This window comes from Halyomorpha halys, unplaced genomic scaffold, assembly GCF_000696795.3.
Source record: "Halyomorpha halys isolate HHAL.00 unplaced genomic scaffold, Hhal_1.1 Scaffold1188.1, whole genome shotgun sequence".
NCBI lineage: Eukaryota > Metazoa > Arthropoda > Insecta > Hemiptera > Pentatomidae > Halyomorpha > Halyomorpha halys.
In genome coordinates, this window is record NW_027106154.1 from 66,519 (window position 1) to 83,500 (window position 16,982).

General features: G+C 28.8%; 1 protein-coding gene across 3 annotated transcripts in view; it reads left to right on the forward strand.

Moving 5' to 3' along the window:
- Positions 1 to 16,982, forward strand: part of LOC106688730 (fatty-acid amide hydrolase 2) — a 90,576-nt gene that overhangs the window by 43,634 nt on the left and 29,960 nt on the right. The window contains exon 1 of one of the 3 annotated variants that reach the window (XM_014433316.1): positions 14,489 to 14,731. The exons of the other annotated variants lie outside the window; for them this stretch is intronic. Coding sequence (XP_014288802.1) covers positions 14,675 to 14,731 — 57 coding nt within the window. The 5' untranslated portion in view covers positions 14,489 to 14,674. Of the gene's footprint in view, positions 1 to 14,488; positions 14,732 to 16,982 lie in introns of those variants that run through there. 3 annotated transcript variants of the gene reach the window in all.

Consider the following 16,982-nt stretch of genomic DNA (forward strand, 5'->3'; position numbering starts at 1 on the left):
ATCATTTATCAATATTACCTATTGCCCACAACTGTGTGGCAGATTGTAATATCTATCAATAAATAAATCTATCAATTTAAAAAAAAAAAAAAAAAAAAAAATAATACCAAAATTACTATTCTAATTTTTTTAAATGGGCTCATGACAAAGGTCTCATAGTTAACAAAAATAAAACGGTCCTTATATTGATAAATTTATCCCATATGCGTCCTGTAGACAACCCTGAACATTAATAATATAAAAATATGTTGCTGTAAAAACACAAAATGTTGTAGAAAAATATAAATACCTAGGTGTTACTGTGGATAATGTTTTATCCATGGGAACCACACATAGTAAATGTTTTAAAGAGATTAAGAGTATGTTCATACGAAATGTATTACTTCCAATTTTTACTTATCAGAGAAGCTTTAATAATGGTGTACGAAGCATTATTTGAATTGATATTAAGATATGGGATCAGCTGTCAGTGCTGTCATGTATCAAAACTTTCAAGTTTATAAAATCGAACTTTAAGAACAATAATGCACAGCAATTATGAAACAGAAAATCTTAAAATCGCTGGTACTTTACCACCTAAAATATTTTATTTTTATAGAATTACCTTCAAATTCATGGATAATAGTTTATTTAGAAAAGAAATAATATACCTAAAAATGTTAGAAGAAAAAAATTAAATTTATTGAACCTCCCTATAATAATAAATTTGGTAAACCTACGTTAAACTATATGGTACCATACCTGTTTAATCGCTGATCAGAAGAACTTAAAATAAATCAACCACAAAAAAAAAATATATTTAACTGGGTACTTTCTTACTTCTATATACTGATTCCCAAATATTGATTTTGATTCACCAAATGACCATATCTACCCGTATTTTTTCTTAACTCCACATAATTTATTTATTATATTACAATTAACTACTAGTAATTTATAGTAGTGCTTTGTAATATTATTGAATCCTTATTTCTATCATATTCTGTATCATCTTGTTTTATTCTCAATATTATATTAATTCACTAATTGTAAACTTGCAGCTTTATTATTCACTTCAAAATCCGTTCAGTTATTTTTATTATAATTTGGATTATCTCTATAGGAAGTTTGGTGAGTCAATTCTTTTGAGGTTAATGACTTCCAGTTTAATGAAATTTTTATTAAAATTATCACCACATGGTACAACGTTTCAGGACCGTCCCATATTCATGCACCTTAAACCTCATAATTTGTCACAATTTGTGCATCTTCACTACTCCTTAGCACCCTATTTGTGAAGATGCACAAATTGTGACATGATTTTCTATAAGAAATTATGAGGTTTAAGGAGCATGAATATGGGACAGTGGTCCCTAAACGTTGTACCATGTGGTGATAATTTTAATAAAAATTTCATTAAACTGGAAGTCATTAACCTCAAAAGAAACTTTTTTTACTATAATTATTAATTTAATTTTTTACTTTATTTTCATTTTAATAGTTGTTAATTAAATTATTAGTTGTATCAGTTGAGTTCAATTCATATTGTTCTTATCTAGCTTAAAAATTGTATAGCCTCCACAGTGGTTCCCGACTATTTTGGGCGTCAAAACCCTTTTTGATAAAAGCTGGAAAATAGTGGAACCCTTTGATAGAATTAAGTTCTAAATTATCATTTGATATAAATAGAGTTTCGAATGCCGTCTTTTCGGTAAAAGCAAAGAAAGACTACGTTACCTATACAAGATCTGTTTCTAAATTTAAGATAATCTGATATGGTAGGGTTCAAAACTGTGCTCAGTTGACGTGAAGTGAGCTATTTCTAAATTATTGGAAGAGGCTCCTAGAACCCCTGTTAGGAACCGCTGTCATATGGGGTATTCATGATATTGTGTTAAATGTAAAATATTTTACCATGTTAAATGTTATAAGTATAGGATTGTGAGCAGCCCTATTTAAAGTCATGTTAAATGCATAATACCTCCTATCGGATTTTCTAAGCAACATGTTTTATAACCTTTCCCTCCAAAACTTCATGTTATTGTATAATTCTAAGTTTTGAGTTATTAAAGTAATTTATTACAACATGACTAAAGTGAGTGAAAAACGAAAGTTGTGTGAAAGTTTGTCCACTGAATGCCTTGTTGATCTTCTAACTTGTGAGGATGAGAATCAAGAGCTAATCATCCATTTCTTTATTAGTTATAAATCAAAACACTAACTACGAGCAAGTAACCTACAGGAAACAAAATGGTGACTTGGTCCAGTCTGTTTCGTGACGTCATTCTCCATTTAACAGACTCTGAACCATATAAAATGTTATATCGTTCTAATATGGTAAAAGAAGGAAATATTTCTCCATTTAACATGAGTTTTTCCATTTAACATGTTAAACAAAAGATCATGAATACCCCTATAGTGTCTAATATGTTGTCCTTACATTTTAATCACTTCACCCAATACTAAGCGGTCTCAAAACATCTTTTATATTACACTCAAGAAAAAAAGTCACACATGAGTCGTTTGCGAAAATAGAAGTTGTTGATTTTCTGAAATAACAGATTCAATTATTCACTCAATAATCATGACACGATCTAGAAATATAAGCTCTGAAAAGCTGCGATACACGTGGCATGTAACATACACTTGTGAGCCCTATAACACGTGTAGGCAGCTTGAGCTCATTACTGGCTACTTCTCTAAGGCTTCGGACTTTATATACACGAGCTAGCCCATATCCCAGAGTTAGTTGGCTAAATGGTGAACTGTACATCGAGGAATGTCATTTTTAGGTTTAACACCGACAATTTTCCTGGAACCGATCATCATGTTCGAAATACAAACATTTCAGAAATTACCCGACATTTTTGTAAGTACGGCATATTTTAATATGAAAATTTCTTATAAGACGTTAATATCTCAATTCAACAAAGGAAGTCGTCAATTAGGTATTTTTCCAATTTATCTCCGCGCATAACTTTAAATATGCATATAAATTTGAATAAGTATGAAAGTTAATTAAAAATTGATACACTAGTGAGTCCAGCGTAGGAGGTCAAAACAATTTTTTTTCTTGAAAACTTGTTTTTATTTGCATAAAAATACAAGAGGCGCCTTTATTATTATGTTTTAATTGGAAAATAAATCGTATTTCAAAATTTAACTTATTTAAATTTTTGGTTATTAGGTCGGCATTTCCGGTTACGAATTCACCCATAAACAAGAGTACCCCTCCTCCTTTCAGGAAATTACTAATCCGCCATTGAACTGGCATTTTTTATGGTATAAAAATTGTATATACTTACTTTTTTTTTTTTTTAGCTGGAGCCGAAATTTTAAGAAAGTTAAATAATTATATATTTTCAATTTTCACTTTAAAACGGTTCAAATTCCCTTTTGAACCGTTTTAAAGAGAAAATTTTCATAAGTTTCCAATTTCTTTATAAATGACCGATATATTGGCGTAAGAAACACTGAACTGCCATCAAATCGTAAAAAGTAAATAACAGATAGTACTGTCGAGTTCCGAAGATCATCCTGAATTGGCCACTGATTAGACTCCAAATATAAATAAATTTTATTTTTCATTTTTTTTTTGTTTGTTCAGATAATCATTCCATTCGATTCTATTTGTTTCCAATTCCTTCATAAATGACCGATATATGGGCGTAAAGAAAACTGAAGTACCATAAAATCGTAAAAAATAAATAACAGATGGTACTGTCGAATTCCGACGGTGATTCTGATTTATCGATTTTATTTGTTTCCTTTATATTCATAAATGATCGACATTTGGACGTATGAAATCTCTAATCACCCACTGTTTAGAAACTAAATAACGGATTCTACGATAGATCGTAATAAATAACGGATAGAGTTATGAGGATCATCTTGGGTTGTCCTGTTACTTTAGAGCCAAATTTGAAAAAAAAAAAAAATCAGTCAATTGACCTCGAAGAAAATTTTCGAATTGTGGAAGGACATTTTTAAATTTTATTTGTAGATTTTAAGTATCTTACTTAGTAAAACTGACAGAAATGGGAATGATAAAAACATTATATTAGTTTAAACTAGCTTTATACTGTACAAAATTGCGCGTTGTGGAATTAACGTAATTTTTAATTTTAAAAAAAAGTTTAACCTAATATATAAAAATGAATTTTTGTTTGTTCGTACTTTACTCGTACAATTGATATGGGGCTAAAAGTATTAACAAACTGAAGCATTTTTGGCGCGTAGCTCAGAAATTATACATTTGTTTTCTTGGTGATTATATCCCAATCGATTTTTCTCTTTATGAAGAAAAAGAAAAAAATATTACTGATTTTACTAAATGATTTTTTAATAACTAAAAAAAAAAAAAAAAAAGTGTTAATGAGGATTTCAGTAACGTAGGTCAACACAGTGTCATCTAATTTTAGATGTAGTGCCCTTATAAGGGTGAAATAATAGTTTCAAATAAACTTTTCAAACGTTTTATTTTATATCTCCGATTCTAATTTGTTTAATTAGATCCGTTTTATGGGCTTTGCTGCAGTTTATAGAGTCCTAAACCACTGCCAAGCTTGCTGTAGTAGATTTGAACATGAGTCAAGTTGATGATAATTTTATTTTTCTGGTTTTTCAAAAAAAAACGTTCAGGCCAATGTGAGGAGAATATTTTGGGCTTAAAAATTTTATTTGTTTTTTTTTTAATCGAAAATTCATATCTAAGAGATTCTCAAGGTGGAAAACACGAATTTTAACTTTGTTTTACTCCAAAAAAAATTTTTTACCACACTTTGATAGGCCAATGAGTCTGAATTGTATCCAGCTAGGACTAATATTGAAGGTGAGGGTTATTATATAAAAACTATTCATAGAAAAAAATTAAATTCATCATGAATATATACCAATCGAAGTTAACTGTTATCATTTATATTACTATAGTTATCGTTTTATTACTTCTTCTATATATTAATTGATATCAAAGTTTCAATAGAGTTTAATTAATACATCCTCAAATATAGCAATATTGAAACATTACCGGGTTCGTTAGTTAATAATAATAGTAATTATGTAGGCCTAACGAAGGTTCGATGCCGATGCCACTAAACGCTCTCTGCATGCATCCTTCCAGTGAAGCCTCTCCAAACCCAATTCTACTAAATCAATTTTAATGCCATTCTCCCCACCTACGTTTCGGTCTATCCCTCGGATGTTTACCCATCGGTTCAGTGTTTATTAACATTTTAGATCCGATCGTTATTAAGCCCTACAACTTTACACGCCCATCTTATACGCCGCAATGCTATAACTCGAATTATATTTACCGGGTATGGGACCTATACTCTATAATTATAATATAAATATAATTAATTCAGCGTTGTGTAATCTTCTAAATTCTCCTGTTAATTCATCTTTTTTCGGTCCGAATATTTTGCATAATACTTTATTTTCAAAAACCTTAAGGCTCTGTTCATCCCTTAATGTATGACGCCACGTCTTACATCCATAAAGAACAGTGGAAAGGATAATAGTTTTGTAAATTCTAATTTTTTAAGTTTTTCGATATAAGCCGGGAGCTAAGTTTCGAAATTGAAAAACAACAAGTATTTCCCGCTTTCAACCTAACTTTTATTTCCTCATCAATTTCGTTTTTTCTAGTTACCGTAGAATCTAAGTACTTAAACCTATTTACCTGTTCAAACCTATTTCCTCCTATATCTATATCACCGAAATTGTTCGCGTTTCTACTGCTAACCATGTATTTTGTTTTATCCGTATTTATTGCAAGGCCTAGTTCCTTGCTGGAGTTTAGTAGCGTGGTTGTATTTAGTTCTATAGTTTCCTTGTCCTCACCCAATAATACCCAATCATAAGCATACCCAAGCACCGGTACTTTACCATCCTAAGTAAAACCCTTTTCGGTATATACACTAACACACACTACGTACAATATTGTATATATACAGGTATGTATGTTATTCTTTATTTATTTATAAAAATAGGTAAAGAATTATTTAACACTTAAAGAGTCGAATTAAAGGTATAAAAACGAAAAGTTAACATAAACATACATTCTGGTATAGTATTAATCAGTGGTCTTGAAAAAATCTCTCTAGAACAAGCTTTATTGTTATAAAAAACAAAATATAGATTACACACTCCATCTATAGTCCAGGATTTCATCTTACTTGGTTCTAGACAGTGACAATTTCTTATTTCAGTTTTCAGTATTTAGCAAGGTTAAATATAGTTCCCTTATGAAGGAGTATAATGGAGGAGATAACCTGGGCAAGTGAAGCCAAAAAGACTAGCTTATTGGGCTCCGGAGTCATGTTAGGGCTTTAGCGGGGGGCGGGGAGGGGGTGGTATCTGAGATGCCATACTTACAAGTCACAGTTAATCAGATTTAGAGTTATTTTATCATTATGTTATTTTATTTATTTATTTTTCATACTGATAGTTTGAGTATGTTCATTTTGTTTATTCTTTTGTTTGTTATATTTTAAGAGTTTTTTTTAATTTTATTTATTTATTTTTTTTTTTTTATTCATTTATTTATTTTATTTTATTTTAGTATGTATGAGATCATTCATCACTATTACCTATTGCCCACAACTGTGTAGCAGATTGTAATATCTATCAATAAACAAAAAGTATTATTTAAAAAAAAAGAGTTTATTTTGTTGCTGATATTCATTTTTTTTGTAAAAAAACATTATTATTTCTACCGTTTCAGAAACTATTGAATGCAGTTGTTTGAGTGGTCTGACCAGATATAATCTGCTATTAATAGATGTAATAAATAATTAATTTAAAGTACTATTGATGAAGATATATGATTATAGGGGCCACTACTTAATTATGTTAAATTATGTTAAATGTCGTTAAATTCAGTACTGTAGCAAACAATTACACTTTATGGATTTAACGTGGCAGTAACGGATCGGTGTCCCTTGTCCCTTGAGCCGGATTCGAGTCCGTGTAGGTTGAATAACTTTTTTTTTTTCATTTTATGTCTATTTTTACATATAAAGATACATAATAGAGTTTAAATAAATTGGAAATGAAACGTCTTTAATGAATAGAAACCTTATATTTGTCATTATCATTCTTATAAGTACAGAATAATATTTATTACAAAACAATAAAAGTACTTCTCAAGAAGAACAGAAGAAAAGCCTTTTAACTGCCAATTAATCGTGACTGGAAACAATAAATAAAACATTTATCTGATTAACAGAATTAGTATAAAAATATGACTAGCTTCTTACCCCCTCATTGTCCGTACAATGGTGAAACTGTAAACTAACTGGCAAATTAATGAAAATTTAGTTTATTCCATTTTATATCCAGACGCAACAATGCAGAACAATAAATATATTTTGAGACTCTTACTATTCTTACTGAAATGTGTCTGGATAGAACAGAAACCTAAACAGGATTTCTGGAGAACGGCCCCTTCATCCATTAATGCTATCCTCCCTCTCCCCTGTATTAATATTATAAATTCAACGATAAAATAGATTTTTGAGTGATTTAAATGTTATATTCACAATTTTACTGATTTTTAATTTTTAAAACACGATTTTGGGAATTTTCACTACACGTTTTTCAATTTTTTTTACTATTTTTTTTTTTTTAATAATTTATTTATTGATATTTACAACTGTATACACATATATACAACAAGTAAATTTGCTGTAGGTGACATAGTAACATGATAAAAACATGCGGAGAATCTACCCACTGATAGAACTCCAATAACATTTCTAGAGAAGAAGATCTCGAGGCCATCTTCTTTTCAGACGCCTAGGAGGATTATTAGGTAATGAAGGAGAAGCCAGGTTAGAAACAAGTGGATTTGGGTGGTTGAGAAGTTTATTATGGAAGGAAAGGTATCTGGTTCTGGCCAAATCGGCAACATATGGAATATTGAGGTCCTGATGGATGACTTGATTTGTGACAAAGTAAGGAGCATTAAGGATTTTACGAAGGATTTTGGACTGTAAAGATTGGATTCGGGGAGGAATTTGATGGTTTAGTGGAGCCCCAAAGCTCAACTCCGTATGTCCAGATAGGTCTTATAATAGTCACGTAGATCAGTCTTTTGTAATGGATTGGCAATTTAGACCGTTTGTATAGTAAATGTTGCAATAGTCGGAATCTACGAGCAGTTTCTTGTCTTTTTAGTCTTGTATGAGGATTCCATGTCAGTCGTTTGTCGAGATGTAGTCCTAAGTAACGGATCTGTTCGACAGGAATAAGTGGGGTATTATTAAAGGATATTGTAGGTACTATTTTTTAAAACGAAAATCTGGCCTCTACTGACTCCTAAGTTACAGATAAATCTTTCAGCGCTAGGAAATTACTCATTTTGAAAAACCTAATCTACTTGGACCGAAAATAAATTACGCAATTGAGACTTGTCATCTTTTAATCAGTTTTTTGATAATGAAAGCAAATACTGTCCGCTTTAGATCGACTGTACAACTATCTTAAATATCTCCCAAATAACTGTTAAATGTGTTTAATCTATTGGTAAATATTTACTCACAAAAATATACAGTTTTCATTTTGGTTTCTATCGTTTTCGTTTAGAAAGTTGTCTTATTACAAAGAATATGAAAATGTTAAATTTACACCATTTAAGGGCTGTAAAATAAGACGAAAATATAAAAAGTGATACATGATCATCACTTTGATTATCACTATATATCAACTGAGCAGGTGTCCTGTGAACATTTATCTCATGGTAGACAATTAATACTGTTTGGTTTATATGATTGGACGTGATAACAACAAAAATCTTTACGATTAATTTATAAATAATCTTTTCACTATCTTGAGACTGGTTATTATTGTTTAAATAAATAATTGGAATACCTTTTTTTTTCTATAAATTTTTGAGGTTAAAAAACTTCCTATAAATATAAACTATTTTAAACATTATTACAAAGGAAATTCAGAATTGAAATACGATTACTTTCAATGCAATTTGAAGTTGAAACTGTAGAATCCATCAGGACCTGTAAAATCCAGATTTAATAAAATATCTAATAAATATCTTCTTTATTCAGCTCATAATTTAAAATAAGAAATGCAGGAGGTGTCCAGGTGAGCTAAATACTCAAATGAGAAACAAAAGATGTCACCCTAGGAGTGTACTGGTGAGTGAAATGCTCATTCATACCATTGTGAGGAGGCCAGAGCAAAACTGTATTGTACTGAGTTTAGGTGAGGATGTAAAACAGGGAGTAACATAAACAAGCATGGACAACATCAAAGGGTTAATGGAAGATAGACAAAAGTATAAACAAAAGAGATGAAATACTAGGAAAATATAGACATTTATTTCTTAATATTCTCAAGGCAAAACCTCTCTCAGGTTAATACTAATAAATAAATTTATTAATCAAAGATAAGGATAAAAAATACAACATTATTTTTCTGATTTTATTAAAAGATTAAAAAAACAGAGCCACAAATCTCCCAAATAACAGTTAATGCCATTACTAAGAAGGTTTTCACAATGCAGGTTTTATCTGGGGAAAAAAAGATAAAGTAACTGCAGCTCTAATACATCTCACTCCAACAGTTTAAGAAAGACTCCTTAAATAGAAAGAAACATATCACTCCAACACACTTTCGGCCATAAAATTAAACAACTAGATATTCATTTGTTCTACTTCCATATTTTTTTTTTTCAAAATTGTTAATATTTTTTAACAAAAAACATCAAGTAGTTCATTTCATGAATTTGATGCATACACATACCAAATATCAATGTCAATCAAGATAATCTTTGTGTTATCTTATGTTATTTTTGTGTGTCGATAACACTAAGAACCCATTTCTGTCGTGAAACACAAACATTTCTCTGTATAAAACATTTATTAGACCAGTACTAACTTATGCCTCAGAGTCATGCGTATGGGCCCACATCATGCGTGAGTGCAGATAGCTTAGTGATATTTGAGAAGAAAATCTTAAAATTTATGTTTGGTCCGTAAATAATATCAACCGGTTTAGGCTGAAGTACATTGCAGAGTTGTACCAAATTTACCCGGAACCAGATTTTGTACAATATATAAGACTCCTGAATGCTGTGGTCTAGGTTTAGGTAGTTTAGGTTAGGTACTCAACCGTTAAGAAATTATTGTTTGGGTATGAGGAAGTAAAAAAAAAGAGAGGCAGGCAGATGTAGTTGAAGCCAATGCACAGAACTTTCTGGAAAAAGAGGTTGGAAGACTTTAGAAAGCTATGGTTACTTTAAAAAGTTTACTTTTGCCTTTTTAAATTTTAGTTTAAACATCACTGGCAATTTTAGAGTTTATCATTAACTGGAGAGGTGTGGTTTGACAAACCACAGATAGCAATTAATCATTCATACCTGTAGACTTTGAACTCATAATACTATCCTTTCTGAACATTTCTTAATGAGTTAGTTATTCTTTAAGAGCAGAAGTTAGTTGATGAAGAACACTTTCACAGTATTATTTGGATATTTTGGGGGGGTTTTCAAGGAATACTTGTGTTGAAAGCTCATTATTTTTTCCAATTTTGAGATTAAACAAGTTTCATTTTAAATTTAATAATCAAAATTGTTAACTTAAAAACAACAGTGTACATTTTTATTTCTTTGAATAAAAGAAATATTGCAATTTTGAATTTTTATTAAATTAAAATTATTTAAAGTTATTTTAAATATCTTTTCCATAATAAATATTTTAGTTTTCATAAACTACTATAACATACACAGTGCTATGTATTAATATCCTATCAATATATATGCATATACCTACAATTAAATAATTGTATATAATTTTATAATTAAAATTATAAACATGTAAATATCAATTTAAATAATTGATATATATGTATATATAGTTGACCGTAAAGTATTAAATATAAGAAGATGGTCAGGGTTGCAGTCAAAACAAGAACAAATAGTATAAAACTATTTTAATATCCGACATTTCGTCCCACTTTGCAGGGCTTCATCAGGGCTAAAAAGATACAAAAAAAAATAAAACTGAGAATATTACAACAATAAGGTAATTAAAGCTAGGATAAATATTATGTAAAAATAAAGTGATAAGAAATTACATATAAATAAAAGGAAGGAAGACATAAAATAGTATCAGTATAAAATAAACTTGAATAAACAATGATAAGAAGAATAAAAAATAAGTAACAATGGCAAGAGTAAACAATTTTTTAAAGATACGTCAAATATACAGTTAAAAAAGTACAGATGTACATAAAATAAAAAAACGGGGGGGAAAAAAAAAAAAGAAGAAAGTAGAGATTAAATAAACGTCTTGAAAGAATAAATATAAATAAAAAAAATAATAATCATAATAAATGAGCAAAGAACAGGTAGGTGGTCTTGATTTGTTCTTTGCTCATTTATTATCATTTAATATCATTATTATTTTTTTTATTTATATTTATTCTTTCAAGACGTTTATTTAATCTCTACTTTATTTTTTTTTTTCCCCCGTTTTTTTGTTTTATGTACATCTGTACTTTTTTAACTGTATATTTGACGTTTTTTTTTTTTACAAAAAAATTGTTTACTCTTACCATTGTTACTTATTTTTTATTCTTCTTATCATTGTTTATTCAAGTTTATTTTATACTGATACTATTTTATGTCTTCGTTCCTTTTATTTATATGTAATTTCTTATCACTTTATTTTTACATAATATTTATCCTAGCTTTAATTACCTTATTGTTGTAATATTCTCAGTTTTCTTTCTTTTTTTTTTTGTATCTTTTAAGCCCTGATGAAGCCCTGCAAAGTGGGACGAAATGTCGGACATTAAAATAGTTTTATACTATTTGTTCTTTTTTTGACCGCAACCCTGACCATCTTCTTATATTTAAATAATTGATATTCATGAAACCCCTAACTCCTGTTTTAAATTTTCACCTTCCCAGATAAATGTTCAAAGATAAGAAAAAAATCAATAAAAGGAAATTGCATAATTAACTATTTAAAAATTGTGAAATAATCCATTATTTATTGGAACTCTCATGTTGAAAATAATTTATAGATTCAAATCCATGCTATATCAAACAAAACCACACCCATCCTGTCTGATTGAAATATTAATCTTGATAAACCATGTTTAAATATTATTATAACACTACCTACTTTAGTATTGCCTCGAATAGATTTATGCAATAATTAGTTATAAAGAAAACTATGAATAAATTTGTCATAGACACAATTTTAAGTTTATTAATGGTTTATTAATTAGTAATCATTGTATCCATGATAATTTATAGTTTTATTTGTAACCAATTTTTACCCTACTTGGTTTACTTCAGGATTCAACTAACAGTATTATAGTACAATATTTTAGTACTAGACTCCTCTAGTGGATAGATTTGCAACTAATCCTCATATTCGGTAATGCCTATTACATTTACTTATTTAGTAGGAAAATAAAAATAAAATAATTAGATTTGTAATTTGAACATAAAAATCCATTCAAAAATGTTTTCCACTAACTGCACTCTTTAACCCTAAGATAAATCAGCTGTAAAATCATTCAATGCATAATTTAAAAAATTACTTTCTGTAGAATTTTAACTTTTATATTTTAAGATATAAAAAGAAAAATATATCTGAAATATAATCTGTGGTTTCATCAAAATCAATGACAATTGTTAATTCAAATGAAGTTGGTATTTAATTTAATTAAAATTATATGTTAATATGTAAGAGCAAAGTCAAATTGAATCAAATGGAAATTAATGATATTGGCCTTAAAAAATAAAATGTAAGTTTTGTAATTATTTATATTCAATGTTTTTCCATATTCAAATTAATATTGAGTATATTCAATGGTATTTAATGCTTCTTACCAAGAGTTAATATTAAATATTTCTATATTATAAATACTTCTTGCCCACTAAACATTTATTAGAACTTAGAAAATGGATTTATTTCAATCCAAATTTGAAATTGAGGTAAATTTATTACAGTCACAAATGGCTCACAACGTTTATTGACTTAATATTTACTACTGCAAATAGGAGTTTGGATTATATTAAATTTTTGGGGCTACTCTGTATAAACAATGTCTGTAACTTGTTTATTGTTTCTAAGTACCAGCAGCTTAGGGATGGCTGTTTTTATTACTCTTTCATTTAATCAGATGGCTTTTTATTATCAGTGGCTTCCCAATGACTTTCCTTTTACCAACTTGACTTATTATAAAGTTGATATAATTTTTATACTTTTGGGGTTTCATTATATATTTTTCTTAAATGCAATAAGTAAAAGTAAATATCTAATGTTTGATTCCCTTTATAAATATTTGTTAGATTCATACATCTGAGGCCAAAATTCTATGTATTTACGATTTAAACAACAAATGAGAAAAATAAGAAAAAGTTTAAATACTTTAACATGATATAACTATTTTTTAAAACTACTAAACAAAATTTCTAAATATATTGAAAATTTGTCATTAATAAATTAAGATGATATATTCAAAATTCAAAATAATATTTGCTCAGAATCAATAAAAATATTTTTTCAAACAATAAAGAGATAAAAGTTCTCTAAAAATAGCATTTTTAATAAATAACCATCTTTTGGCTTTATATTGGCAAGAATTATGGAAACTACTGTACAAAATAGGATATTTAAGCAATCATTATGTAATGATAATAAATTTTTAATTTATACTGGTAATGAAAATAATTTTTTTTATTATCATAATCAGAAATAATATTTATATATTTTTTTAAACTCTTCCTACTAATATTTTTATTTCATGTATTTTTACATTATCATTTCGAGACTCTTTCCCCAACTTCATGACACACAATCTGAAATAAGTTGACTATTTTACAATATAAACTCCATTGTTTAGTCATGGATATTGCTTTTTAAATAGATTATAACTTTCTTTACCTTATCAGTAGTTTCACTAACTATTTATATAACTTTTACTAACTGATACTGAAGATGGGGGAAGAACACTGAAATGTTGATGAAAAATTAACTAAACAGAGATATTAATAGAAAGAGTTTTCAAAAAAATATTTAATGTCTCTAATAATGATAATAACAAATATTTTGCATTTTTTTATTAACAAAAAGTGATTTTTGTAATTTGTAATAATTTTCGGTGAAAATACAGAACTTAGAGAAGACGGAATTTCACATTACATAATTGTTTTACAAAACTAGAGGCTAATATCATCTAAATTTGTAAAATTTGCTCAACTTAATCGATATGCACTTTTAGCTTATTGATCAAATATTTTTTTCTGGAGTAAGAATTCCGTAGTCCGCTAGGAATTAAAAATAAAATCGGGAATTTATTAGTAACTGAAATGTTTTCGAAATTCTGACAATACAACCTATCCAACAACAGATATCCGTGACGCAAAAGGACCTTTAGAACAAAGAGTTAATGTGAACCTATTTGTCATTGCTCTTGATAAGAAGATAGCCGTAAGCTATTTAAGAAGGTTCTCCTCCAGCGAGAAGTGCACTTGGCCAACCCCACCCCGACCTGCATTGTGCATCGCCTCCAAGTGCAGGCCTTGAAGCTGTGAGTCTTTTTGCAAGTCGTAGCCCGCGTGCACTCCCCCGCTAAGTCCTTCGGTACAACAAGGACTTCGCCCCTCTAGGCTCCGTGAAGTGCCCCAGAGGATATCCAGGAATCCTAGCGGCAGGACATGATGCGCATCATCACCGCCGTACTCGCAAAGATCATCGAGATATACTATGTGTCGGTAAGGGGAAATGTTTCATTTATTCATATTAATTTTTTTTTTAATCGATTCGTCTCTTTACAAACTAAAATCATTCAACATTACTTTGTTTTGTCTTAAAAAAAAAAAAAATTAACAATTGACATTTCATTTATCAAAAATAATTCTGCAATGCTATCATTATTCATAAATACTTTATTTTATTATTCATCCGTACATTGCATGACGGTTCGAGATTGTATTGCCCTCCTTAATTAAATTGTCCTAACTGCATTTTGAGAATAGTGCTTTCATATATTTTTGAATGGGCTCTGATCTTTTTATCTGTTAAATTTCAAACATTTAAGTAATGATAAATGCTCGATACGATGTTTACAGGTTATTTCAAATTAGTACCAGTGGATGTCGCCACAGCCTTCCAAACTGTTATTAGACTAAAATTACAATAAAAAAAAATTAATATTTTCTTTCATAAATTTAATGGTCAGTATATCATTTTTTATAAATGTATAATAATATAAATTGATCAGATAATTGGGTCCATCATGTCCAATGAATATCATGCTATAAAATATGTGAAAGTCAACTTTATTGATAATCGAATAGTATTTTTCTTTTGAAAATAATTATAATTTGATGATGGGATATCGCAACCCTAATAATAAAACGTCCTAGCTTTAATTTTTATTAAAATTTTAAATGGTTCTTGAAGTTTGATGCAATTGTGTACTTCCGTTTAAAACTGCTCAGCGCGCTAGCAGCCCAAAATGGCCTCCTCGGTACAGAAAATGAAATAGTTCTTCCTTATTTTAGGATTTTTTTTAAATAAATAATTTTTTTCTGTAGTATTGCTATTATTAGAAAATAGAAAATCAAAACTTTTCGATTAGGCTTCAGTGGTATATAAAAAAAGTTTCACTTCTATTGATTACTGATTCATTTTCATTTATCCATTAATATATAAAAAAATATTCATCGTGGGTTTGATTTTAGAGTTACTTCGTTGTTTTTAAGTCTTGTTTTGCATATATTGAATGCCTTAGATGGAAAAGATTTATGAAACATTAAAATTAAAACAAATTTGAACAACGTAACAAAGTTGAACTCTCGAAAATTTTAAATCCTTAAGCTATTTTCCCACTTTTAAGTAATTTTAGTTAAAGAAATATCCACTTACAATACCACGCTTTATGCTCTTTGTTTTAAACACGTCTATTATTTCATCTTGTTTTATAACTGTTACTATTTACATCATAAAACTAACAATAAGAGTGCAATATTTCATATACAGGGAAGCATTCCTACTGCAAACATTGTGGGGAATATTTGGTCCGTTAGATAGGGAAATCGAAAGGGAAAACATTATGATAGAACAATTTTAATAATAATATTGTACAAAATAAACAATATACTTATGAAATGTTCGTAATTGTATTTCATATTATACAAAAAAAAATCAACAAAAATAATTTACAAACAAATCCATGAAAATTAACAATACATTCGGCAAAGTAGTGGATGATTTCCTTTCTGAACCTTATTTTGCCAGACAATCTTCTTCTGGTTGCCTATAATTTTAAAATTTCAAATAGTGCAGAAATTTCGATTATCATACTTTTTTTCCCGCGCACTGACATTAATTAAAGTGATGTTGATAGTGGACTGTAGTTTAATATGTGGAGAAGATAGTTGGAGGTGCGATCAGCAAATAAACAAAAAAATATTTATTTGTGCCGACTTTTCGACCTGAATTTCAGGTCTCCATCAAAGCTCTGGCAAATTTGAATTCAGTCAGAACATCAGCCTGAGCTCCTGACCTGAAATTTAGGTTGAAACGTCGGCACAAACAAATAGTTTTTATTTTTTATTTACTGATCGCACCCCCGACCATCTTCTACAGACATTAATTAACCCCTTCATGGATAAATATAAACAAAAGGATTTTATGATCGTGATATAGTAATAAAATTAAAACTTTTCCAACGCAAAATGCATTACAAATAACGTAATCGTACTACTAAGAAAAAGAAACAAGAAAAAACATAAATTTGGTATTTTAAGTTTTTGCAAACTGGAGAGTTGTTTTTTTGCTGTTCGCTACAGAGATTGCCCACTAGACAGATGTTCAAATAGTACAAAAATTTAGGGAAATTAAAGAATGTCTTTAGGAGAAAGATGTCCGCATTAAGAGATGTTTCACTGTATTAAATTTATTAGCACATTGTAAAATGCGTGTCTACAATAATTTTTAAGTTGACAAATTATATATATA